General features: G+C 41.4%; 1 protein-coding gene across 4 annotated transcripts in view; it reads right to left on the reverse strand.

The window, feature by feature from the left end:
* The window catches only part of robo1 (roundabout, axon guidance receptor, homolog 1 (Drosophila)), a 257,226-nt gene that overhangs the window by 161,127 nt on the left and 72,812 nt on the right, over nucleotides 1-23,287 (reverse strand). For 3 of the 4 annotated variants that reach the window (XM_034866652.1, XM_034866649.1, XM_034866648.1), the window contains exon 3: nucleotides 9,163-9,252. The exons of the other annotated variant lie outside the window; for it this stretch is intronic. In XM_034866652.1, coding sequence (XP_034722543.1) covers nucleotides 9,163-9,252 — 90 coding nt within the window. The remainder of the gene's footprint in view (nucleotides 1-9,162; nucleotides 9,253-23,287) is intronic. 4 annotated transcript variants of the gene reach the window in all.

A 23,287-nucleotide genomic window follows, 5' to 3' on the forward strand; every position in this document is an offset into this window, starting at 1 on the left:
CCGCCATGTGATTGGCTGCTTAGAAATTAAGTGTTAACGAGCAGTTGGACAGGTGCACCTAATAAAGTGGCCGGTGAGTGTATACGTATGTATGTATACGTATGTATGTATGTATGTATGTATACGTATGTATGTATTTATGTATACGTATGTATGTATGTATGTATACGTATGTATGTATGTATACGTATGTATGTATGTATACGTATGTATGTATACGTATGTATGTATGTATACGTATGTATGTATACGTATGTATGTATGTATGTGTGTATATATATATGTAAATTATTTTATGTGTGTGTGTGTTTCGGTCAGTTGCTCGTTTGTCAACATATAGTCCATTTCCTTTTTATCAGAAACACATGTGTAATTTTAAGACTACAGCACATTATTGAACAAGAGCAATAGCCATGCTAGTCAGGCTGCACATAAGGTGCTTTGAGCTAAATCTTGTTGTCAGCATGTTAACATACTCCCAATGACCATACCTTTTAAAAGGCATTTTGTCAAATTATAAATTTGACCTAATGGTGGTGCTAAATGGAAAGTCAGGAGATTACCACAAATATTACAATCACATACTGTTAATATATATGGACAGAGCATGTGTGACTTCACCCATTGATTTGTTGAGATCTGCAAAGAGTTGATGAGTTTGCCGTTACTGGCGCAGCCATCCTGGTTGCGGATGTGATGATTTTAGACGAGAGGGAGGAGTGAGGGAGGAGCTGCTCACACTCATTGTTACGTTACACACTTGTGGCAATCACATCATAGCCATGCCCTAAACTACTCCTGCTTTATCGCCGATTTTAAAATCAACAAAACCATCATTCTGTGTTGCGGAAGACTTAAAACTAGTGATTGAAACCATAAACTCATTATGAAAAGGTTTACCGAGGTAATATATCAAGAGAGAAGTGAGTCACTTTCTCATAGACTTCTACAGAAACCGACCTCCTTTTGCAACCGCATGTGTCTCCCCCTGCTGGAATTCAGATGGAATGCAGCTTTAAGGAGTCTCCCCCTGCTGGAATTCAAATAGATTGCAGCTATAAGGAGTCTCCCCTTGGTGGTATTCAAATAGAATGCAGCTTTAGAGAGTCTCTGCTGGAATTCAGACAGAATGCAGCAATAAAGAGTCCCCCCTGCTGGAATTCAGATAGAATGCAGCTTAAAAGAGTCTCACCCTGCTGGAATTCAGACAGAATGCAGCTTTAAGGAGTTTCCCCTGCTGGTATTAAGATAGAATGCAAGTTTAAGGAGTCTCCCCCTGCTGGTATTCAGATAGAATGCAGGTTAAAGGCACTCCTGCATTACAGCATTTTGCCAAAGCGGATGCTTTGCCCATTAGTACTAACAGTCTATGATTACAATTCATCACAAGGGGTAAATTACCAACTTTTTTCTTCAATCCATCCAATAGTTGTTGAGATGTTTCATTCAAAACCACAAAGTCAACCTCATGGTGGCACTAAAGGAAAAGTCAGGCAACCGCCAACGTCAGTTGGCTTCATCTTCTGGGGACCAGGAACGTGTGTACAAACTTTCATGGCAATCCATCCAATAGTTGTCCCAATATTTCAGTCTGGACCAAAGTGGTAGGCAGACCAAGCAACCCCCCCCCCAGAGCCACACTGCTTCTGTGGCTAAAAACTCAGTTTGTGGCCAGATCAAAATTCTTTCTGCAGTTTTTATAGGCTAGATAAACAGTCCTAATCCAAATACTGCTTTTCTAAATTTTTTTCATATTATTGAAAAGAAATCAATCAAAGAAGTAAAAACACAAATAGTTTTTTCAATATTCTCGACAAACCTCAACTGCAAACCAAACATGCCATAGAACTGAGAACTGATGGGACATTAATATTTGTTTCTCAAAGTTGTTTCTTCCGGAAACTTTCCAGAATTGTACTTTGAATATCAATCTGGAGTAGTTGTGGTTTCAGTGGGGGCTTAGAGCCAACATCATTGACTGATCTCTCTCTGAAGACCCCGAGCAGAGACAAATGCAAAGATGCTGCTCATGCTGAAAGCATTTGCCGTCTCTCAAATGAAAAGCCTATTCTTTCTGTCTCTTTCCCTGGTGCGATCAGCTGCCAAAACAAACTGGTGCTGTGATGAATATAATAAATATGATCGATGGGATATAAGGCGCTGCTGACCTCACACCACGCGCCAGAGTCCAGGGAGCAGGTGCTGCTCAGATTTATAGCCCCCCCCTCCCCTTCCTGCTGAGATATAGCCACACTTCTGTCTCCACAGTCCCCTACAGCTCATAGAGAGTCTCAGAGAAACAGGCTTAATATTGGCTCTGACTGAACAACATGCACAACATGACTGTGCACGAATCGTATCACCCCCAATAAAAGCAGCAATGATTTTACAGATCATCAAGCCATTAGTCATGGCTGACAGTTATTACAATAATTTCTGCTGGGAGGAGCACACAGGGCTGTTTCCTCATAAAGATGGCTAATTGATCTGAAGCCAGCCCTGGAAAAATGAACATATAAACTGGGCAAGGTTGTTTTATCGAATAATAGCGCTGCTGTGGAGGATCATTGCATCATCAAAAGCTCTAATTTACAAGGGACCTAAAGTTGCCCAAAAATATTACCAGCAACTCCAGTAAATCATCTTTGTTTTCATTTGAGCACGCTGATTATGACAAAGTCGATCATATCCTGGATACGTGCCACAACACATGAAGGATTAGACTGTATGGCGGTTAATAGTTCTGTTAAATAAACAAAATGCAATTTAATATTTGAATTACCTTTAGAGTGCAGCCTACTTTCTAATGCAACTCAGAAAAAAACTCAAATACTCAGAACAGGGCAGATTATTGCCTCACACACACTCCTGACTCTATATTTAAAAAATAAAATAAAAATAAAAATAAGAGTGAAACTTCTTTGGCTGATGAAGCTGTGGCTAAAACAGTGACTTGGGTTTGATGAAGCTTATATGAGCTCTCCAGTTGATCCAAACAGCTGTGCAGCTACAGCTGCAGCTAACATTATGAGTCATAGTTAGTGTTGCCCAAGAAAAAGGTCACTGTTACTGCACATGTTACACATGTTACAAAAAGGTTGTAATTGCACTTGGCACATAAGCTGAGTATTATATAAACTAATACAATACTGCACACAGGGTAAACCAAAGATGTATAAACCCTCAGAGACCTAAGGTGATTTTTACAGTTCATTGTCCGTCTGGTTTTATTTTCTAAAAAAGCTTGTAAAACACCATCCCTGTTGTCTACAGGCAAGATATGAATACCATTTCTTTTCAGGACAAACTGGGTTATTAGAAAAGTTGTGCTGCAATGAGGTCATGCAAATGTTAAAAATGGTTGTAGGACCTTAAAGACAAATAAATAAATAAAACGGAACATGACTCTTACAGATATGTATTGATATCACACAGAGCAGTGCACGCAAAGCCAATCTCCTCTCTAAAACACTTTTCACATGTCTTGGAACTCACAATGTGAAGAAATAAACACTATAACTCATACAGTTGACAAAATACATTTTCTCAAAAAAATCGTTTTTGCCCTTATGCCAATAGTCAACATAACAATGTCGTATTTATTGATGCTACACCCACAGCAATGCTACACAAGCATTTGTGTTGTCTAAAACAGTTCTCCTGTAATGCAAAACAGAAGATAACATTATAACTCCTATGAAGCACAAACTATTTACATTTCTTACAAAAGGCCCAAATATATGCCAGATCTCAAAACAGTGACGCCATTCTCCTCTGTAAAACAATAGTTATCTATCTTGTCCGCTAAATAATATCGTTGATGACATTAGACTAGTTTGACTTGGAGGGTTGCTCTCTTTCCCACTTCTACTTTTTGCTCTCGCTAACGCCAATTTAAGGCATATAGCGTGCCTTCATTTCCGCAAATAAACTCGCAATAATTCATGGGCGAGCTATAGAATGCATGGAGCATGGAGCTAGTAGAGGCTAGAAAGACCCCGAAGAGACCTCCTTAAAAGCTACAGACTCACAAATGGCACGTCCTAAGGACAGCTCATTGTGGGACTGGCTCTAGTGGCTGTAATTCTGCACCAAGGCTGGATTTTGGGAAAGAGACTTAAGATACAGTATTAGGGGACCACTAAGGTCTATAAATAAGCATCCAAAGAGCACCATGTCATGGGACCTTTAAGAAAAACTGCATACTGGAGTTTTAACACTATTGCTGTGTGGAAATGTAGATACTCTTAAGCCTTTAATGACGGGTACAACACAGTGCTTTGAAAATTGAACAGATCATCAGAATCTAAATTTAATAGGAAAGGTATGTTCTATTTAAGTGCAAAGAATTTTTTCTACATTTTTTTTTACCAACAATATGCTGTAGGTGTCTGATTCTGGTGTCCTATGTGAATGATTTACCTCTGTTATTGTTTCTCTCCACTTGCATTTTATATGCTTTACACAAGTATGCATAACCTTTCAATGCTACAGACGCTATTTCAACCACCACCTCCTGTAAAGCCAGAGTAGCCGGCACATCTCCTCCTCTCCCCTTTAGATGGCGAAGAATGTGACCCATTTACATCCTAAGAAAACACTTATTATCCTTTCACTGAGAAATGAAGTGTGTTTGACGGGGCAGGAGCAGCTGATTATTAGCACTTAGCAAAACCCTATCCAATCTTCTCCCCAATTATCACGAGGACACTAGAAACGGAAATATTCTAATATAATTCTCACCTCACAGTCTTCGAGCTTTCCTCCCCCACACACTCCTGCTATCTCCCATCTCAAATCTTACCCCCACTCCAGTGCCTCTTGACCACATTACTCCAATTTCTAACCCGACAAGAATGGCTAATAGAGCCATTTTCTGGGATGCTGCTAAGCTAAGCTGTGTGGATCAGGGAGATGAAGAGAGATTGGATGGGGAACAAAAAAAGTCTCAACTGGCCTCAGGAGCACAGAGGCTGCGGGAAAGCTGCGTGGAGGACATTAGTGCAGGTTATAATATAATGATATCTCAAGTGAATCGTTCCGCCAGGCGTGGCCAGAGATCTATCTCTAGCGTTGCACCGTTACAGGGGATAATACACGAAAGTGAAGCTAGCTGAGCATGCAGCACTCTTTTTTTCTTCCTGTTTCGTGATTACCATGGTACTACTAAGACTGATGAAGATAAGCGAGTGTCAAGGAGACGTGCCACGCTGATGCTGTTGTGACTTTTGGGTGATATATTCGAATGGGGGTGGGGGGACACTGTCAAGGAAATTGGATTTCAGGGAGGGGACTCGAGGCCAGAGCAACGGCCTAATAATGAGAGCAAAGGAAGAATAGAGAGTAGAGCTCTCCATCTCTCCCATGGTAAAGCTGTCAGGGCCGTGTATCCAGTCACAGACTGGTCCACCTCGGCATCAGTAAGGGGAGAACAGGCACCTTGTCTCCAGCCCCTAAGCCTCAACTATATGAGGACAATATGTAAGCAACATCCGTCTCTATACTTTGGATGTACACGCACAGTGGGAACAATAAATCATGATTTGACATGCTGATTTTAGTTCCTATTTAAAGTCCGTAAGCATGTGAACAGGACTGCGAACCTCTCAATGTTTCATTCACATGGTTAAAAATAATGGCAGTGTAACTTAGTAAGACTAAGACAATATTAATTACATTTAAAAGATTTAAAAGATACATATAAAAGCCAATGCTGTCGAAAACAAATTGACAGCATTGGCAAAAACTCCCTTTTAGCTATTTTCTTCTTTTGCTTTTCAAAAAAAGACTTAAAAATGTTTTTTCCTGCTTCTTTTGGCCTCCATTATCAAAGCATTTGAGCAATATTTCTAATGCTAAATTTGCATAATAAGTAAATGTTTATTTTTTAGTTTTTTGGGGCCACCTATAACCAACAACGGTCAATAAACTGATAACATATAAAAGATAACATTGTTGTTTTTACTTCCGCAAACAATTTAAAAAATCAACAACAACAAGACTAATTATTTACATATACACAAGAAACAAACAGGCCTGGAAAGGTGTAGGCTGAAGCCTAAACTTAATATACCTACCCCTTGTACATGAAAAAAAAAAAAAAAAAAAAAAAAAAAAAAAGTTATAGAAACAGCTAAATATAGCAGTATTACCTTTTACCTACTCTAATCACCATTAGATGTGTATACATGGTTGAGTAAACCAAAAGGTCCACGCCACCGCTGACTAACACTTTGTATATTGAATTGTATAGCACATTGGAAGACATATTCTTGCTAAAGAATAAATTAAGCTTAAAGCTAATGTGTACGTTAGGGACCAAGTGCCATGTGACAAAGTGTCAGCTGACAGAACTGTGTCCCACAACCCTCTGAATTCATAGTTCAGTGATGGCATGGCTTGTTACCATAGCAGCCAGTGGTCAAACTCGATTGAGACTTGTTTATATTCTTTGAGAGAAATGTTGCCCATTTGAAAAAAACTAAGACAGTTACATGTGTTGTTCAGCATCTTGGAGTCTGTAAGATTATAATGAATGAGGACAACATCCAAATCATTTATAATGTCCTGCAGCATCTCAATCAGCACTTTTTCGCTCAAGTTTACCACTTTTAAATAAGACTAAAGTTTTCTCTCGTTCTGAAGATTCAAGCGTGAACAGGTTACTAAAATAAAACAGATTGTCTTCATCTTCATTGCTGGCTGTGCTCGTTTCATATTTCACTACAGAAATGTGGAGGAAGAGCCTGCATTGTACTGTGTTTGTTGTATGATTTCTATCTGATCTTTGACATTGTTTGGCACTGACAGTTCTCACATCACACATGCATCTGTACAAGCATCAGTACAGTGAATGGTTTTCTGTGGCTGTTCAGGGGTGACTGCTTTGACAGTAGAAGAACACATGGTATTCCAGTCATCTGCCCTTTCTATTCTGCGGCCAGGCTGTGGTGACTGTGTGGCAACCTTAATTTCCCTCACTTTCCCCCTATCTTTATTTCCAAAACCTGACAAACGGAGCAGTTCTCTGAAGTTGCCGTCCATTGTGATCTGTGACAAATGCTACGGTAGCTGTCAGTGGAGAGGGAGGATATGAGCGCTGATGCGTTCTCTGAAGTCCAGCTCAGCCTTTCAAGTAAAGGCAGAAGAACCAAAGACCTGTCTATTTTGTGTGGGTCTGTCTGCCAAGCAGCGGCTAGCAAAGTGCAAGTGCGAGAGTTTTAGCGTGCCTCTCTAATCCACTGCCTTCACACAGGTCAGTCTCATTTATTATGAATGTGAAGTTCTGTGCACAGCTCTTTGATATCGGGAAACAATTTGGAGCTGGCTGAGAGTCAATGTCCGGGGGGACCAATAAAACACACTTTCAAAGTATTGCGAACTTCAGGTCACTAAATTCACAGTAGGCTCTATTAATCCCAGGTGACATTACCGTGGCATTGCCTATTGTGCCAGCTGTTTTTACATTTATTTTATAATATAATATAATTAATTTTTATTTATTCAGGGAAGGTTTGGGATTGATCACAAGCTCTCTTCTTAAACCTTTAGACCACTGCCTTATGCCAACTGTTTTATATCAAGTAAAAATAGGTTGGGTTACAGCATGAGTCACACTGATGCAAAGTGAAACGCACCAATAGGTCATGGTGGAAGGACGACTAGGACATACATGAACCAGCCTTCTTCCTGAATGTCATGTCTAAGAGCGAGATCAGATAAACAATGAAACTTACTCATAAATCAATTAACCTCTTTCTCCATGAGGGTTACTGAGCTCACATGACAAGACACGAGCAGGCCCATTAAAAGCTCTTCACTTCACTGTAGCGCTTGAAGGTGCACTCCATTTTCACCTGAGCTAAAACCGGCACCTGTCAAGATTATTCCATCCAGTGAGTCACGCTTTCTGAAAATGGAGTCTTTGGCAGCTGCCCATATCTGCGGCAGACTGAGGTATTAGGACACATTAGTCTCATTTCCAATTCACTGACTGGGCCAGATCGATTTCCTTCATTTTCATGCACAGATGGGATTAAATGGCCAGATTGAAGATGAACTCCTGGCTCTGTCCACCAGATAGATTTATCTTTCTAAAAGATGCAACCCAAATGCAGTGAGGCAGATATAACATGATTTTCCCCTTTAAACCCTCATTCACCGCCTAATTAAAAGATTCCTGTACTAAAAGTTGTTTGGGCTCAAACTTTCAGAATTTCTTGGCATCACTGATAAAAGGCACAGTGTGATGCCGAATCAGCGTGAATTGTATGGTTTTGTCAATTATTGTCTGAATTTCAGGCAAAATAAAATCTAGAACTGCCAAGCTACCGCACACAGTGATGAAGTTTATAACAGTTTTGGCACCTAATTTGGACTTCCTTTTCTGCACAAGATGTCCTGACGCTGTGTGAGGTCCAGTAAATCACCTAGGGAGGTACTTCTCCTCACTGGGATAACACACTGAGAACACTTTTTACAATCACTCTGGGGGGGAAGAGCCCAAAAATAAATAAAAAAAAACATGCATCATCAGTAATTTTCTCCAGACCGGAAGCCTATGTGTGTGCTCATGTGTGTGTGAGCCAGTCCCAGGGTCCCGCAGGTGAGGACCCCCATTTCCAGTGCTTCACTTCATTTCCCTACAGAGCTCTGTGGTCTGAGGGGATACTGGCTCCATGAACATTTGGAGTGGCGCTCTGTGCCTATTCTCCCACAATTCTCCTCTTTCAACACTCCAATCTGTAAAACTCTAAGCAGCCGTCTCAACATGAAGATCATGATTGAATACATATTTACCATGGAAACACGTGGAAACTATTTACGGACCTTGAAGCTTATTTATTCACTTTAAAGAATTTTCATATGTGGGGGGATTTCTGTTTAGGAAAATGTAAACAATTGGTTCCAAAAGTGCATTGTTTAATGCCTATGATTACTTTTTTCAATAAAGGGCTTATATACAACATGTTTGCTATATACACAACACATGCTTTGCTTGATTAGGTAAGAAAGTGTATAAATCTGAAAACTGTATCCGGTTTCAGTGAACTTTAACCAAGAAGTTTGATTCAATGTACAAGTCTAAGTCATGTCTTCTCCATTTCCCAGTGGTATGTATGTAAGGACACATGAAGTATCGTGAGAAAGCAGCAGCAGTACCTGTGTAGCCCAAAGAGTTGTCATCCTCGTGTTCGGTGGTGGGAGCTGGTGTTGCCCCTTCACTGGCCCCATCCTGAGCGACTCCCGTCTCTGTCAACAATAACACCACAGGGACTGAGAACCCAGACGCATTGTGCCCACTTTCCCCACCCGCGGTCCAAACCTCCAGCCCTCTGCATCCTTGACACAAGCAGAGAGCGAATGCACACAGAAGTTCCGGGCTCCATCCTTGTGAACTCCGTCTCTGGTTGTAGAAGCCAAACAACCACATTGCAGGAAACAACTGAACACCCACAATCTAATGCAGGTGTGTCTGGGGGAATCAAAATGAAAATTTCAGACACGAGTCAATCAGTGGTTGGGTATAGATCCATCAGTTGACTCAGTCTCCAGCTCTGTTTCCCCGGGCTCAGCAGGAGAGTTGTTATGTTGTCCTGCGTTGGGAGGGAGTTTAAGAGTGTGGGTGTAAGACAGAGTCATCTCTACCGTATCAATGGCCATAAGTGGCTGCACCCCAAAGGGAGCACATGGGCAGACAGAGGAGGGAGGGCCGTGGCACACTCTGCATGAATGACAATGCCAATCTGCATACACACACACACAGTGCACACAGTCCTGATGCAAATACAATGACGCACCATTAATTACTAATCAGGTCCTTTTGATTTGGTTCCGTCTTTGTGCCTATGGAGTGACAGGTTGAGTGTGTGCGACAGGAGGTGTGAGGGCGGGACAGAGGGGGGGGTGGCGAGAAAAAGAGAGGCCAAGATGGCTGGGGTGCACGTGGCGTATGGGGGACAGGGGAGGCCAACTGTGGCCTTATGATGGCTCTGTGTGAAATAAATCAGGCTCAGCCATCCCATTCTCTTTGTGGCCCACTGACAGGGGGTTAATGTGGGCTGGGTGGTTGGGGTGGGGAGGGAAGAGGAATCATAATCAAAGAGCATCCAACCTCTTTAGCTAACTGTGTGGCAGTCTGTCGGAAGTATCGGTTTCCTCAATGAGATCTGGCATCACTTCTGATAAACAGCAGACGGGTAGACAGAATTGTTCATCGGAGAGTGCTTTAGATCACCAGAGTGTGAAGAAGAGGGTGACCCGTCACTTCATCTGCCCCACCCACCATAGGAGAACTGACAGCACAAATCTATACAGACTTTTCAAACACAGTGCTGACCCCAAATCCCACTTTACAACACTTTTGATCTCATCAATAGTAGTCAACAAACAAAAAAGATTCAAAATACAGTGATCACGTCCCCCCCCCCCCTGCTGCTCCTGTAGTGCTGCAAATGAATGTGACAGTTAAAGCGCCTCATGCTGGGCCAAACCTATTATATGGCACTTCTCCGCCTGTCTGTTTATCCAAACAGCAGTGTCTGACTGACAACACTACAGGAGAGCAGAGCCTCTGAGTCTCACAAAATAAGAACATAGGTTAGTCAGAGTCATGCAGATGAATGAAGAGCAATGCTACACGATGTAACGCATGAGATGAGGATGTGCTCGGCATGAAGAAACACAGAAATCAAGCACCAGAGTTCTGTCTGACACTTACAGCATGACACCAGATATATGTAGAGTTATTTCAATCTCTTCAAACCAGACAAATTATGAAGGAAATGCAACATCTTGGCACTGACAGCAGTTACAGGAAGGAACAAATATCAAAATACAAACATGTTAGGAAACAAGGAGTTTGTTTAATAGTTGTTCTTGCAAAAAGTACACCAGTTACCCTAACAACCATGTACAAACCGAATCCAAAACAAAGCATAAGGTGTATGATGTCTTCCAATGTTTACACAATGGTTTGACAAACTTATTAGCACAACATAGTGGCATTATTGAAGCTTAATAAATATTAATATAAATGGAGATTAAGTTTGGACAAAGGCACTTAATAAATGGTAGTGTCCTCCTCAAAACTAATGATACAACTTAATCAATATAAATAATACCATTAGGATCCAAATTTGGACAAAGTATATTCTGCCTATCTTGCCCTCAAGCCTTATATACTATATCTGCTATTTATGTCTTCATGTGGACACTTCCTTTGTCTGATGCCCTGTGTGGTCCACAGTCAGAGGTCCAATCAGAGACCACTTCAGAGCTCATTAACAGGTGGGGTACCCAGCTGCCCCTAGGAGCATCAGAAAGTCGGGACCCTGCTCCCCTGTTGCCTAATTACCCCGGCACATGTGCAAATAAGCGACTGCTTACCAAAAGATACAAAGGCAGGCCTGCCCCCCTCCAGCCATTGCTCCTGGGCCCCAGACTATAAGTCCTGGCCCCGAGCCTTTCTCAAACATGACAGCATGTCCTCTTTTCTGGGTCACAGGCCTTTCTTTATGGATCAATCCACAGAGGGCCATTGCAGTCTTTCGGCCCTGTTTCTATACTGTAGTCATAAATTATGAAGTATACTCTAACTAGATTTGACTTGAGTGGTTGTTTGCAACACTGTGGCTATGTGGATCCAATCAGCAGAAGCCCCTGTACACCCTGACATAGCAATAAACCTGATGTCTACCTTATTGCCCCTGTAGTCAAGAATGTTTAGTTTGACAAACGACGGGAGCTCCTAATAGAGGTAGAAGAAGAACCCGGGGAGGCTAGCTGTTGTCTCGTTGTTATCTTGTCATGTATTGGCGGAGGCGCTCCGGCCCTGGCAGCCTGTATAAAGTGATGGATGGGACTTAAAATGATGAGTGTGGGGAGTCTGACTGTGGGGCTTGTTAACAGGACTGACTGATTGTTTGCTGAAAGACAAGTTCCTTCACACAGCCTGATCGCAGTTCTGTAACATGACCTAAAGCAGTGTTAAATGATTAAATTGGTTTCTTGGAAAATGCTCTCCCCTAACATCTGTTCACTTTTTGTGTGAGGACATAGAGACAATATGAACAGCCAACAAGAAAGCCAATTAAGGGGCAAAGCCGACTTTACTGTCGTTAGTGGACTTTAAACATTAAATGTACAACCCAACACCATCTTCAAAGTATCTTATTCAGTTTGAACCTGGATTCAATAGCGCTCACAATTCATGAAGACAGACAAAAGAAGACAAACCGTACAAAAAAACCCATTAAACTCATTTCCATTTTGATTACACTTTCTTTGTTTTCTGCATGACTAATGGAGTTTTAATCAGGCCCTGAGATAATGCACAGGCAGTGAGCGCACACTGCTGCGGGAAAAAAAGGAAAGGAAGAAGTCAAAGTGGAGAAGCATGTTTGTCTATAACTCCTAAAATAGCTGTACCTGTTAAGCAGAAACAGCTACATTTAACCACAAAGCCCCTACGATTCAAGTCTGGAGATGAATAACATGGAGTGTGAATAAAGATATTGTGCTTCTTCCTGTGAAAAAAAAACACCAACCTTAGTATTGCTTTAGAAAGAAAACCACAATGCGTACATCACCTCACTGTTAGTAAAAGCAACCAAACACCCCCCCCCCCCAAACCGGAGAGCAGCATACTCAAGGTAAAGACACTATCAACCAAAACAAATTTATATATGTGCTAATTTGTGTGGGAAATGGGTAATATGTAGCCCAGCTCAGCCTTCAGCTGCTCACTCATTTAACAGTGACTTCCTGGAGTCTCCAACCACAGGGGCGACAAGACCCCAGGATGTTGTATGAAAACCGCAACTTACAATTTTTAACTTTTGTGCACAGGCTAGCTGTGTTTCTAGTCTTCAAGCTATGCTAAGCTAAGCGGCTGCAACTTGATATGTACCATATACACGAGAGAGAGGCATTGATCTTCTCATCTAACTATGTGAATAAGTGACTGAGCATTTCCCCCAAATGTCGAACTATTCTTTAAAGTGCAATATTATAATAATTAAAAACAATTGTGTCTCAGGTGCTACCACATGCACACAAACTTGGGAAAAACTACCCATGCTGTTTTGAGAGAGATACAGGTTTCTGATTGTCCTCTGCCTTCATTCTCAGAGTGAGCTGTTCAAAATCTACACGGCTTTCTACGTCACTAGCCGAGACAAGGTGGCTAACCGTACGATGCTAGCACACCGCTACAACACACACTAGTTTACCATAATCTCCAAAAGAACTACTTCCTCTCCCTGTTCTGCAGTTATTCCACAAATGTCCCTTGTCTAGAAGAAGTCTCCCAGATAATCCTGCCTTGTTCTGACCAAAGTTGGAGAAAGTTATCTAGCTGATGTGATCTTACCTAGCTACTCTGCATGGGTGACTCCCAACAAAGATAGTATAGAAGTGAGATTTTTCACTCTGTAGCTAAAACAGAGACCTAAACACACAGGGTGAAAACAGGATCTGCAGCAATGTGCAGGACAACAAAAATATGATGTTTTTTTAATATTAAACCATGCAAACCTAATCTGGTACAACTCAAAATACAATTGTGAACCTGACAAAAAGCATAGCCCTGGATATGCAGTATTAAAAAACAATCCAAATCACAAAATTGTGCGGCATCTGTGTAAAAAGGGACACCCCCCCCCCCCCCCCCCCCCCCCCCCCCCCCACACACACACACACACACACACACACACACACACACCCACACCACAGGCATCAGGTCTGCAGAACGACTGGCTCTTAACTTTCATCAAGTATGAAATACTGCCTCCCCAGCCACTATAAAACCATATTAATAGCTAATTGATGATACCTTTGACTCCAGTCACATAATAATTACTTTGCCAGAGTTGTGTACCATATTATCCATCACTTACAAGGAAAAAAACCTTTATATCATATGTATCATTACTATATATATAGAATTTAGGTCACACTGCCAGACCCTGCTAAGACCATGGCAATGTAAAAAAGTCCTTTTATGTCCACATTATGGTTGCCCCTAATTTATCAACCAGTAAAAAAAAGGCGTATTAGTATGCCATATGACTTACATGTTGAAAAACATTATACACACATTTTATGTGTTTTTCAGAGGTTTGTGTGTCATTGAAAGACTTAGTAGAAGAAAGAACAAAGTGTGATTATGTCCCAGCACCAGTTTAATTTTACAAACTGCTATTATGTTTTCAACATAATATTCTAGCCTCGATAGCGACAGTGACAAACTGCAATCATTAGGACTATTTGTTCCCATGGGTGAACTGTAGTGAAAAGCAAATTTAGGCAAATGTTAACAACTGATTTTGCAGATACTTTCCACAAAACCCCGCTGATGTACTTAACAGGCGCAGTTTTATAGCTCATTGCTCCAGCTGGTGGACTCATCAGTTCAATGACAAACAGCCATTTTAATCAGACTTGCCAGTTTTTGTATGAATGGATGCACACAGGATTTCATTGTTGACAGTTATGCTGCTGTTGTGTGAACTGTATCTCTTCCCAAACATTGTTTCGTAGGTTACAAAACCCACAGTAAATACACACACGTCAATCCTCAAGGTTGGAATGTGACTCATCTCTGAATGCATGATTAGTTGATTATGGTTAAATAAAAGTTATGTCAAAGAAGAAATATGTGCGAATTGACTTACTGATAGATATGCTTGGAGGGCATCAGCAACTAACCACAAAAAGAACAACAGAGAGACCGTTCCAGGACTGATTGGCTTAAAGGTCCTATGGCATGAAAATATCACTTTGAGTTGTTTTTTTTTTACAATAAAATGGGTTCCCCCAGACTGCCTATGGTGCCCCAGTGGCTAGAAATGGTGAAAGGTGTAAATCAAGCCCTGGGTATCCTGCTCTGCCTTTGAGAAAATGAAAGCTCAGGTGGGCCAATCTGGAATTTTGCTCCTTATGAGGTCATAAGGAGCAAGGTTACCTCCCCTTTCTCTGCCTTGCCTGCCCAGAGAATTTGGCCCACCCATGAGAGAGAGAGACATCATGGCTTTCAAACGAGCAAAATCGCAGTTGTTCAAGTTGGCCTTTAAATTATGCCTAATATTGCATTGTGACTTGAATTCTGTGCAATTTGCTCAGTTCCAAGCAGACACACGGCAAGTCTGAGTATGAGCGATATGTGTCTGGTGAGCATGCTCAATTAAAAATAAGGGCTTTTGTGAAATACATTCCATGGATAGCTCGTTCCCACACCTTTACATTACGTAACGCGTATTATCAAGCCTTCTTGAAACTTTGCTTCTTAGCTTTGTTCAACAACACTGATGCCAAATAAGTTCAAAGCCTGCGAGGGGCCTGAACTTGCTCTTATATCCCGGTGGAGCTGAGGCAAGCATCCTCCAAGCTGGCAAAAGTCCAGATGTCCATCACTATGACTCTAATATTTTTTGTTCCCAGATGAGAGACCGACTGAAGGAATGGGGATGGAGGGAGGGAGAGAGAGAGAGAGAGAGAGAGAGAGAGAGCGATAAAAGAGGTCTTTTCAAGGTTTAAAAGTACCAAGGTTAACTGCTTTGCTTGTTATGGATCGGTTTGATCTGCAGCTCATGGTCATGACTAATAAGGAGTTTGTTAGCATCCGCACCACCACGACAATACCTTCTTCTTCCAAATACCATGATGTTTATTTGCATGTGGGGGCAAACTGAGTAATGACAGGTAAAACTTGTTTTGGGATACTTTCTCCTGTCCTACTTCTGAAAAGAACAAAAACACCATCCTTTTTAACTAACCCAATTACAAAGAGAATAAGAGACAGAGGGAGGGGGGAAAAGGCATGTTTATGAGAAAGTGATGGCTTATGATTAAGGAAAATGAGTTGAGAGCAGTGGAGCAAATAATTTAGACCTCATTTCAAGGCTGTGGTACATTAATGACAAACTACAATGATGCTACCTTACCCTACTCTTCCAGTTGCTTAATTAGGCACATGTGCAAGCACACGCACACACACGGAAGCATGCACACACGCGCACACACACACACACACACACACACACACACACACACGGTAGGGAAAGAGCGTTCAAACTGAATTAACATGTTTTATGAATAATCTTTGAAAACTCCATCAATACTTTAATGTGAACAATTCTTTCCCAAACCTAGGGACCAAAAACCAAGCATCCAATCAGTCATCCCTCCCAGCAACATTTTCTGGAGTTACTCCATTGACAAAGTTAGACCATCCAGCCACGAGGAAAAATAACACTTTTATACTTAGAGGTGCTCTAAGCGATGTCACGCGAGAAAGACAGTTTAAGCTACAACATTTGTTGTCACATACAGCACACATCTCACTATCTGCTAGCTGCCTGTCCCCAGAACACAGTGTAAAAAACATCTCCTCACTATCTAGTGAGGAGATACCTAATGTGCGGAAGCACAGAAGGAAGGGGGAGGGGGCGGGATGAGGAGGAGGGAGGGGCAAGCTCGTCTTGTTTTGTTTTAAAATACTTTGAACGTCAACTAGAAGTAACGTCACCCAACATCGCTTAGGGCGCCTTTAAAATGAGATATATTCCAAAGTAGTGGTAACCGTTTTGAATGAGAAAATGTCACCGTAACCGCTTGACTCATGACTCCTTAACTTGTTGTTGACGGTTAGGTTGCAGTAACATTATGCTAATTTCTTTTTTTGAACAAAGACGTAAATTTGATAGTTGCTTATCATCCCGAGTTCAGCTGTGCCCTCAGTACTTGGTAAATGTCTCGAGACAGTTTGTGCCATTACCATGAGCCAAGGGGAATTCTGACAGTTTTTAATTAGAGCTCCAGAGAGAGGAAAAAATGAATATCCTTCACAGTCTTTGATGTGATGACACACGGCTTTCAGTTCACACTAGGCACACCTATTTCATCTCTTTCTTCTCTCAAGCTGTGTTATGGTCAAAACACATGAGCAAACAGTAAATGCGTCTCGGTTTGGCAATGTTTGCTGAATAGCTCCACTGACAGGTAATTATTGCTTCACATTGTGGCTTTTTCCTGACCTGTACTCTACTAAAGTCACAATAGCGCTGCCATTGGAGAATATGTAGTCATAAACCAAAGATTTGACCAAAATCAAATTTTGACCTGATGATTGCCCTAGATGAAAGGTCAGGGGGGATCACCAACGTTATAACAATTCATCCTGAGAGGATCACAAATGCCTGTTTCATGCATTCCTGTCAATACTTTACATCTAATAGTCATTGAGGTAGTACACAAAAGTCAACCTCATGGTGTTGCTAGATGAAAAGTCATTAGGAAGTTTCATCTGGGGACCATTAATGTCTGGACAACATTTCATGGCAATCCATCTCATAGTTGAGATATTTCAGACTGGCATTGGTTGACTGATTGACTGACATCCAAAGAGCTAAAAAAAAAAAAAATAGAGCCAATAAAGAACTACAGTTTTTGTGTCATCTTCATATATAGGAGTGTTTCCAGTAACATTCAAATGGGGAAGCTTAAAACTAGTGCTCATTATTATAAAGCTAATGCATAGCGCGTCTGTGGTTGTTGTTCATGAACATGCAAACAAGGTACTTTGCACACGACAGTTTGCAAATGACATCAAGGTAATGACTTTGTTCATGTTTCTGTGATTGCCCGTGTCACAGTTCAGTCGCCTTCTAAACTGAGGTCAAGCAAGTTGAACAAACAGCAGCCACTATCTCCCTTTCCCAGCCTCTCTCGCCCTGTGACTACACACACATACACACTCTCATTCCACCACAGATTGGTGCTTGTCAGGGAGGAACATGTGTATGCTAATTTACTGGAGCACACTAGCTAACTATTCACAGTCCAATTAGAGAGTGCAGATAAACCAACTCATGCTCTCAATATGCCGAGTTCTGATTAGAGGAGATGGAAATGAGGCCCTGAGAAGATGTGTGGTCAGAACATTGCAGGCATGCAGCCAGTTTCTCAGCACCACTGAAGAGAAAGTAACAATCTAAGTAGACAGCCAGATCAATAACGCCAGCTTAGGTAGCAGAGGCTGTGCCAGGATCTCGGCGCTTTGCTTCATGTACACAGATGTGCAAAGTAGTCGGTGAGACGGCAAGGGGACCATGAAGACGATCCAAATCTGCGGGGTAACGTTACAAGCATCACTCTTCTTTTGTTGTCCTATTCTAAGTTCTAGCCATTTGCAGCTGGGAACAAGGATGAAATGTCAGCACGCCTGTGGCAAGGGTTTGATTTTAGTTTAGGTGACACGGATAGGGATGGTGAGACACTTCTCAAGTGTGTCAAACAGTCATGCTCAATGCGTGATATCATTTTAGTCCCCAAAAAAAACAGGGATCAGCATTTCAAACATCCACTAAGTCACTGGAAAGGAATGTTTGAGAGGTTGTTGGTAAGCCAGCCAAGATTAGACCCATTCATGGTCTCGTCTGTTGTTAAAGAAAAAACGTTGGCATTGGCAGGATAGTTGTATTGCACTAAAAGAAAGACAAATGATGTGTTAAAATATACAGAAATGCATTAAGTTGTCGAGTGAAAAAAGGCTTAGGATGAAGGAAATGTAGTCAGTATCACCTAAGGCAAGTTTTGAGTCCAAATTCTTCAGGATGAAGGCGGGATCAAGATTAACAATGTGTGAACTGACTGTGTGCGTTTTCTGACAGGTTAAGCCAAACATTTCCCCCCATGGAATTCAGAGAAACGCTTGTAAAGCAAAAGGTTTTGAAAACGTCCAGAGGATTTTAGAAGAAGATATCAGTCCAACTAATCCAAGGTAAGAAAATGACTAAACTATATGGCTGCTGACAATATGAGCTTCAATATTCCTTTAAAACAACATCCTTCCAACTGTCACCTCATTAAATCAAAGCTGGTTTCCACCCGATATATGCCAGAGGGTGTTCATGTGATGACATAATTATAGGTTATGAAACAATTCATAATATTTCATTACGCATTTGCTCTAACTCATTTCAGGACTAAATCCTGTCAAGGAGATTTACCCAATTCAAATCTTTCATATTTATTAAACCTCTACTTCATTTCTGTGTTGTTTCATTATGACAATCATCAATGTAAGTCAGCCTCTGTGAAGAGCATACATTTTTTCTGCATTCGGCATATAGACATGGATGCTCGGAAACGGATGGATACCAGCTGTGACATCCGACCTCATAATTCATATGGAAATGAAATCAAAAGGGGCCTCAGATGGGACTGTATAATGTGTTGTTGCCTATCTCGATCATCCCTAAATATTCTTCAGAATGAATGTCAAAATGATTCAAAATGCAGTTGAGTCAACGGTTACTTTATATGCTCTTCTTCACACTGATACCTTGATCATCTTCATGGAGAAATTCAACATTTCCATTGATGTTTACTTAAACATCAGTATAAATAAAGAAATACCTGCTCATACTACCCAAACTAAAGAACTTAAAAATAATAATTTCCATGAACTACTAATGTCAAATGAACCCGGCAACGGCCTTCTCTGCAACTTTTGCTCGCTACAAAGCAGTAGTGTCACATGACACATGGGAATGCCGAGGCACCCGAGGGCCAGAGGCTGTGAGAAGCAGGTCGTAAATCCCGAAAAGGCAAGAAATGCAACAAAAGACAAAGTGCAACTCTCCACACCTCCTGTCAAGGCCTCAAACTGCCCTCCCTTCTGTCACCCCCGCACCACACAAAATCAGCCAAATTTATTAGTGGCAGGTGACTCTCTGGATTGCATCTATGGACTGATGTGCTACACTGCAGGGTATTACATTGCCATCTGTTTGCGTTAAGCTTGGACACATGAAAAAAAGTGCTCTTTTATTCCTAAAAAACTAGCCATTCCGTCCTTGAAAGTTAAGGTTGTAATTGGTTGCACACAGCACAACGTCTATCGCAACTCTCCAAGCTTTATTCCAAAAAATCCATGGCACTGTAAATCATAAAAGACACCAACAAAATTTTTGTTACATTCATGCGTTCAAGAGTGTTACAGCGGGGAAAACGAATAGCATGGTGTCAGACATCTGGTGGTAATATGTCCAATAGTGCCTTCATGTGGTGTGGGAGGATTTCTGTGCCTTTTCACTTTTATCCTGCAAAAGTGCTGTATTCTCAAGGCTGAACAGCTCCAGCATTTCAGAAAAGAATGCAAAATAACACATGCACATAACTAAATGCAGGGGCCTAATGATCAAATGTATTCCACTTTGGATAATCCCCAGTCTTCTTTTACCCACAGTCTTTTAAAAGTGAAGACACAAAAGAGACCGTTCAGGGAAATAACACTGACCTTCTTCTCATTCCAGATTTCCAATTAGCAAATTAATAAGAGGGGTTCATTTTAGGTTATATGGTGTGAGGCCGCACTGCCAGTTTTCATTAGTGCTGATTAGTGCCGCCGCCGTGGCTGGCCTCTCACCGACTCATAAGCTGTGGGTGATTTCTGATTGCTCCTCCACTTCACACAGCACTCACAAAAGTCAGCAATATATTCCTATCTTGACATAATAGAGTTGAGCGTTGTTACAGCAAGACAATGCCATACAAATTTTAAAAAAGACAAGAAAAAAAAACGGATTCACACGGACCCGTTGGACATACGACACCTTTAAGTATAATTCTGAGACTGCCACATATGGTGAGAATGAAGCTCAGTTGAGCATTACCACTGTAATCTATACCAACCTTGGAGCTTTACTGATGCCAATTGACGTCGACTTCAAACCCAAAGAAAAAGTCTGTGTTGTGGAAACAGATGGCTTGAATATCTCCACACAGTTAACCAGTGTTTTGTGAGGAATGCATTTCCATCATGACCGTGCGGACGCTGGTAGACAGAGCTGTGGATTGTTGTGAGTAAATGGTGTGTGCAAATGCTGCGTCAGCGACGGAGGGATGCTGATGCGAAGGCCTTCTCAGTTCCCACCATGGAAGACCAACCACTGACACAGCTGGATTACGCTTACACTGATGTGGATCCGCCACTACAGAAGCCGTGCGGACAGGCAGAATTGGAATAGCTATTAAGCTGATTTCCAAAACCGTTCTGTGGAAGAAAATATGTTTTTGTTTGTTCAGGGAAAGGGTTTTTAAAGCCCAAGAAATGTGAAAAAGGGTATAAAAAGGAACATCACAATCCTTCATATAAAATGCTGTAGTTGCTACCTTTAAAGTTTTATTCTCCACAGATAGATATATAAAGTTCTTCCATTACAATTGTATAGAATTTCCATTAGTGATCACACCAAGTGCGCTGGTCCAAGTGCAACAGTCACACGGCTGGAATTCCCTCAGTCCCTACTGGACCATTTCTTGCTCATAAACCTCCACTTGTGCAACTCTCAGCCATGATGCCTCTGGTCAATGACGTGACCAAAATGTGTCAAAATGTCTGAGACAGGCTTACAACACGGTGCCTTGAGCGTAAAGATGGTCGGCTCTCCGGAGGTGTGAGGCCTCTCCTGTAATTACCACTTCATCAGGGAAGTAAAGGGAAAACAGAGGCCCCAGCTGATTTCTGTCTGGGATGGTAAACAGCTTTTCTGTGGTTGGATGGTAGACTTTCCTGCTGTCAGCCAAACAGACTGGCTGCCCTATATGCATGCATTTATGTCTGAGTGCCCGACAGTATGTATTTCAAGAAGCCAAAAGAAAAAGCTGTCTTATCAGCTAAAATGGTAATGAAAGAGCTGACAAACTGCACTATAAAATTGAACTCATTCTGTCATACATGAATATTTTAATGTAAGTAAGTATTTCTTTTAAACAATGGCAGGAAGAATGTAGCTAAAGATCTCGGAACATTACTTTCTGTTCTACCAGAAGGGCACACATACAGTATATGTGTTCTCATTTGTCTAATTGGGTGTTTTTGTCACCCACATTTTCACCTTTTCCATTTACCTGCTCACTTCACATGTACTGCAGTTCTGGTCCCTGCTAACTAGATGGTTGGCCTCGCGAGGGTGTAGACTACCAGTTATTCTCTTCACTTTTCAATGTGAGGCTTCACCGTGGAGGTCGGCATAAAATGCCCAAGGGTTCACATCTTCCTGGCCAGATTCACCTCTTGGAGTGCAGTAAACCTTAGTCTATATTGAGAATGTTCAGATCTCTGAACATTCTCAATATAGAAGATCAGAAGATGGAGGCTGGGGGGTGTGGCCTTGACCAACTGCCACTTCGTTCATTTGACATAAAAATACTGCTTAGATTTGGTGTAATAAAAAGCAGCACATCATTGTTTTGGTGATATTCTCCAATAATTACAACATAAGAAAGTCCTGTTAGTTTAGTTCAGTGTTATCTATTTATAAATACAACTTTGCAATTTACAGCCTATGATACTGTGCTAACCAAACACCAGCTTCCCAAACAAAACCTCAAGGACACCTTATTCCATCACATCTACCTTCCTGAAACCTTATCATCCATTAGATAGAATAAGTGGCATTGTGCTTCTGCATTGCTTTTTACACCCAACCAATATGTGAGTCAGCAGCCAATGTGGACTAATAAATAAATACATTATATAGCAGCCACTTAATTCCATCTCCAACAGTTTTTAACGCTTATGAATGTGGTCTCACGCTGTTATGCAAATGAAAATGGGAGACATTTTCTCAGTATGGAAGCCCACAGAAATGCCCAGAACGGTCTAAGGTTTACTATGGGAATGGCGTCAACCTAAGGGGTGTACGGACTAAAACAGAATATAACTGACGAGTTGAGTGAAGTAAAAGCATGTGTTCTTTTTCTTTGCATTTTATTTTTCATTTCATGTCTCAGATCCAGATGTGGAGACCAGGGCGTTTGTATGGGTAAACATGGGCTTTAAAACCGATGAAGGGAAAGTGGCGTGAAAAAGGAGAAATAAAACATCAAGGAGTCGGAGGAGTGGTACCTTTTGATTTTTAACCTCTGAAGACCCGCCTCCGCACTTAATGACCCTTGATCCTACATATCCTCGGAATCCTAGATCCCTGTGCTTTCACTCTTGCCCACGCCTGTCAGAGCCCAATATTTATGGACCATGTCGGATCACTGTCCACCTGTTTTTTCACTTCTCTCTGATAAAAAGTTTCAATTCTTCTCATAATTCATAGCATACGAGGTGCTTTTCCTTTATGTGAATGCAGCAAACACCCAAGGGCAATGTCTCTTTGCACAATACCCATTAAAATTGAATACAGAGTCTTTATCTGCAGGATGTTAAAGCGTGCAAGAAACAAAACAGACTTAAGTAATGCATTATCTGATGTCTTCTTCTGTCGAA

Source organism: Etheostoma cragini, chromosome 3 (genome assembly GCF_013103735.1).
Source record: "Etheostoma cragini isolate CJK2018 chromosome 3, CSU_Ecrag_1.0, whole genome shotgun sequence".
NCBI classification, from domain to species: Eukaryota; Metazoa; Chordata; class Actinopteri; order Perciformes; family Percidae; genus Etheostoma; species Etheostoma cragini.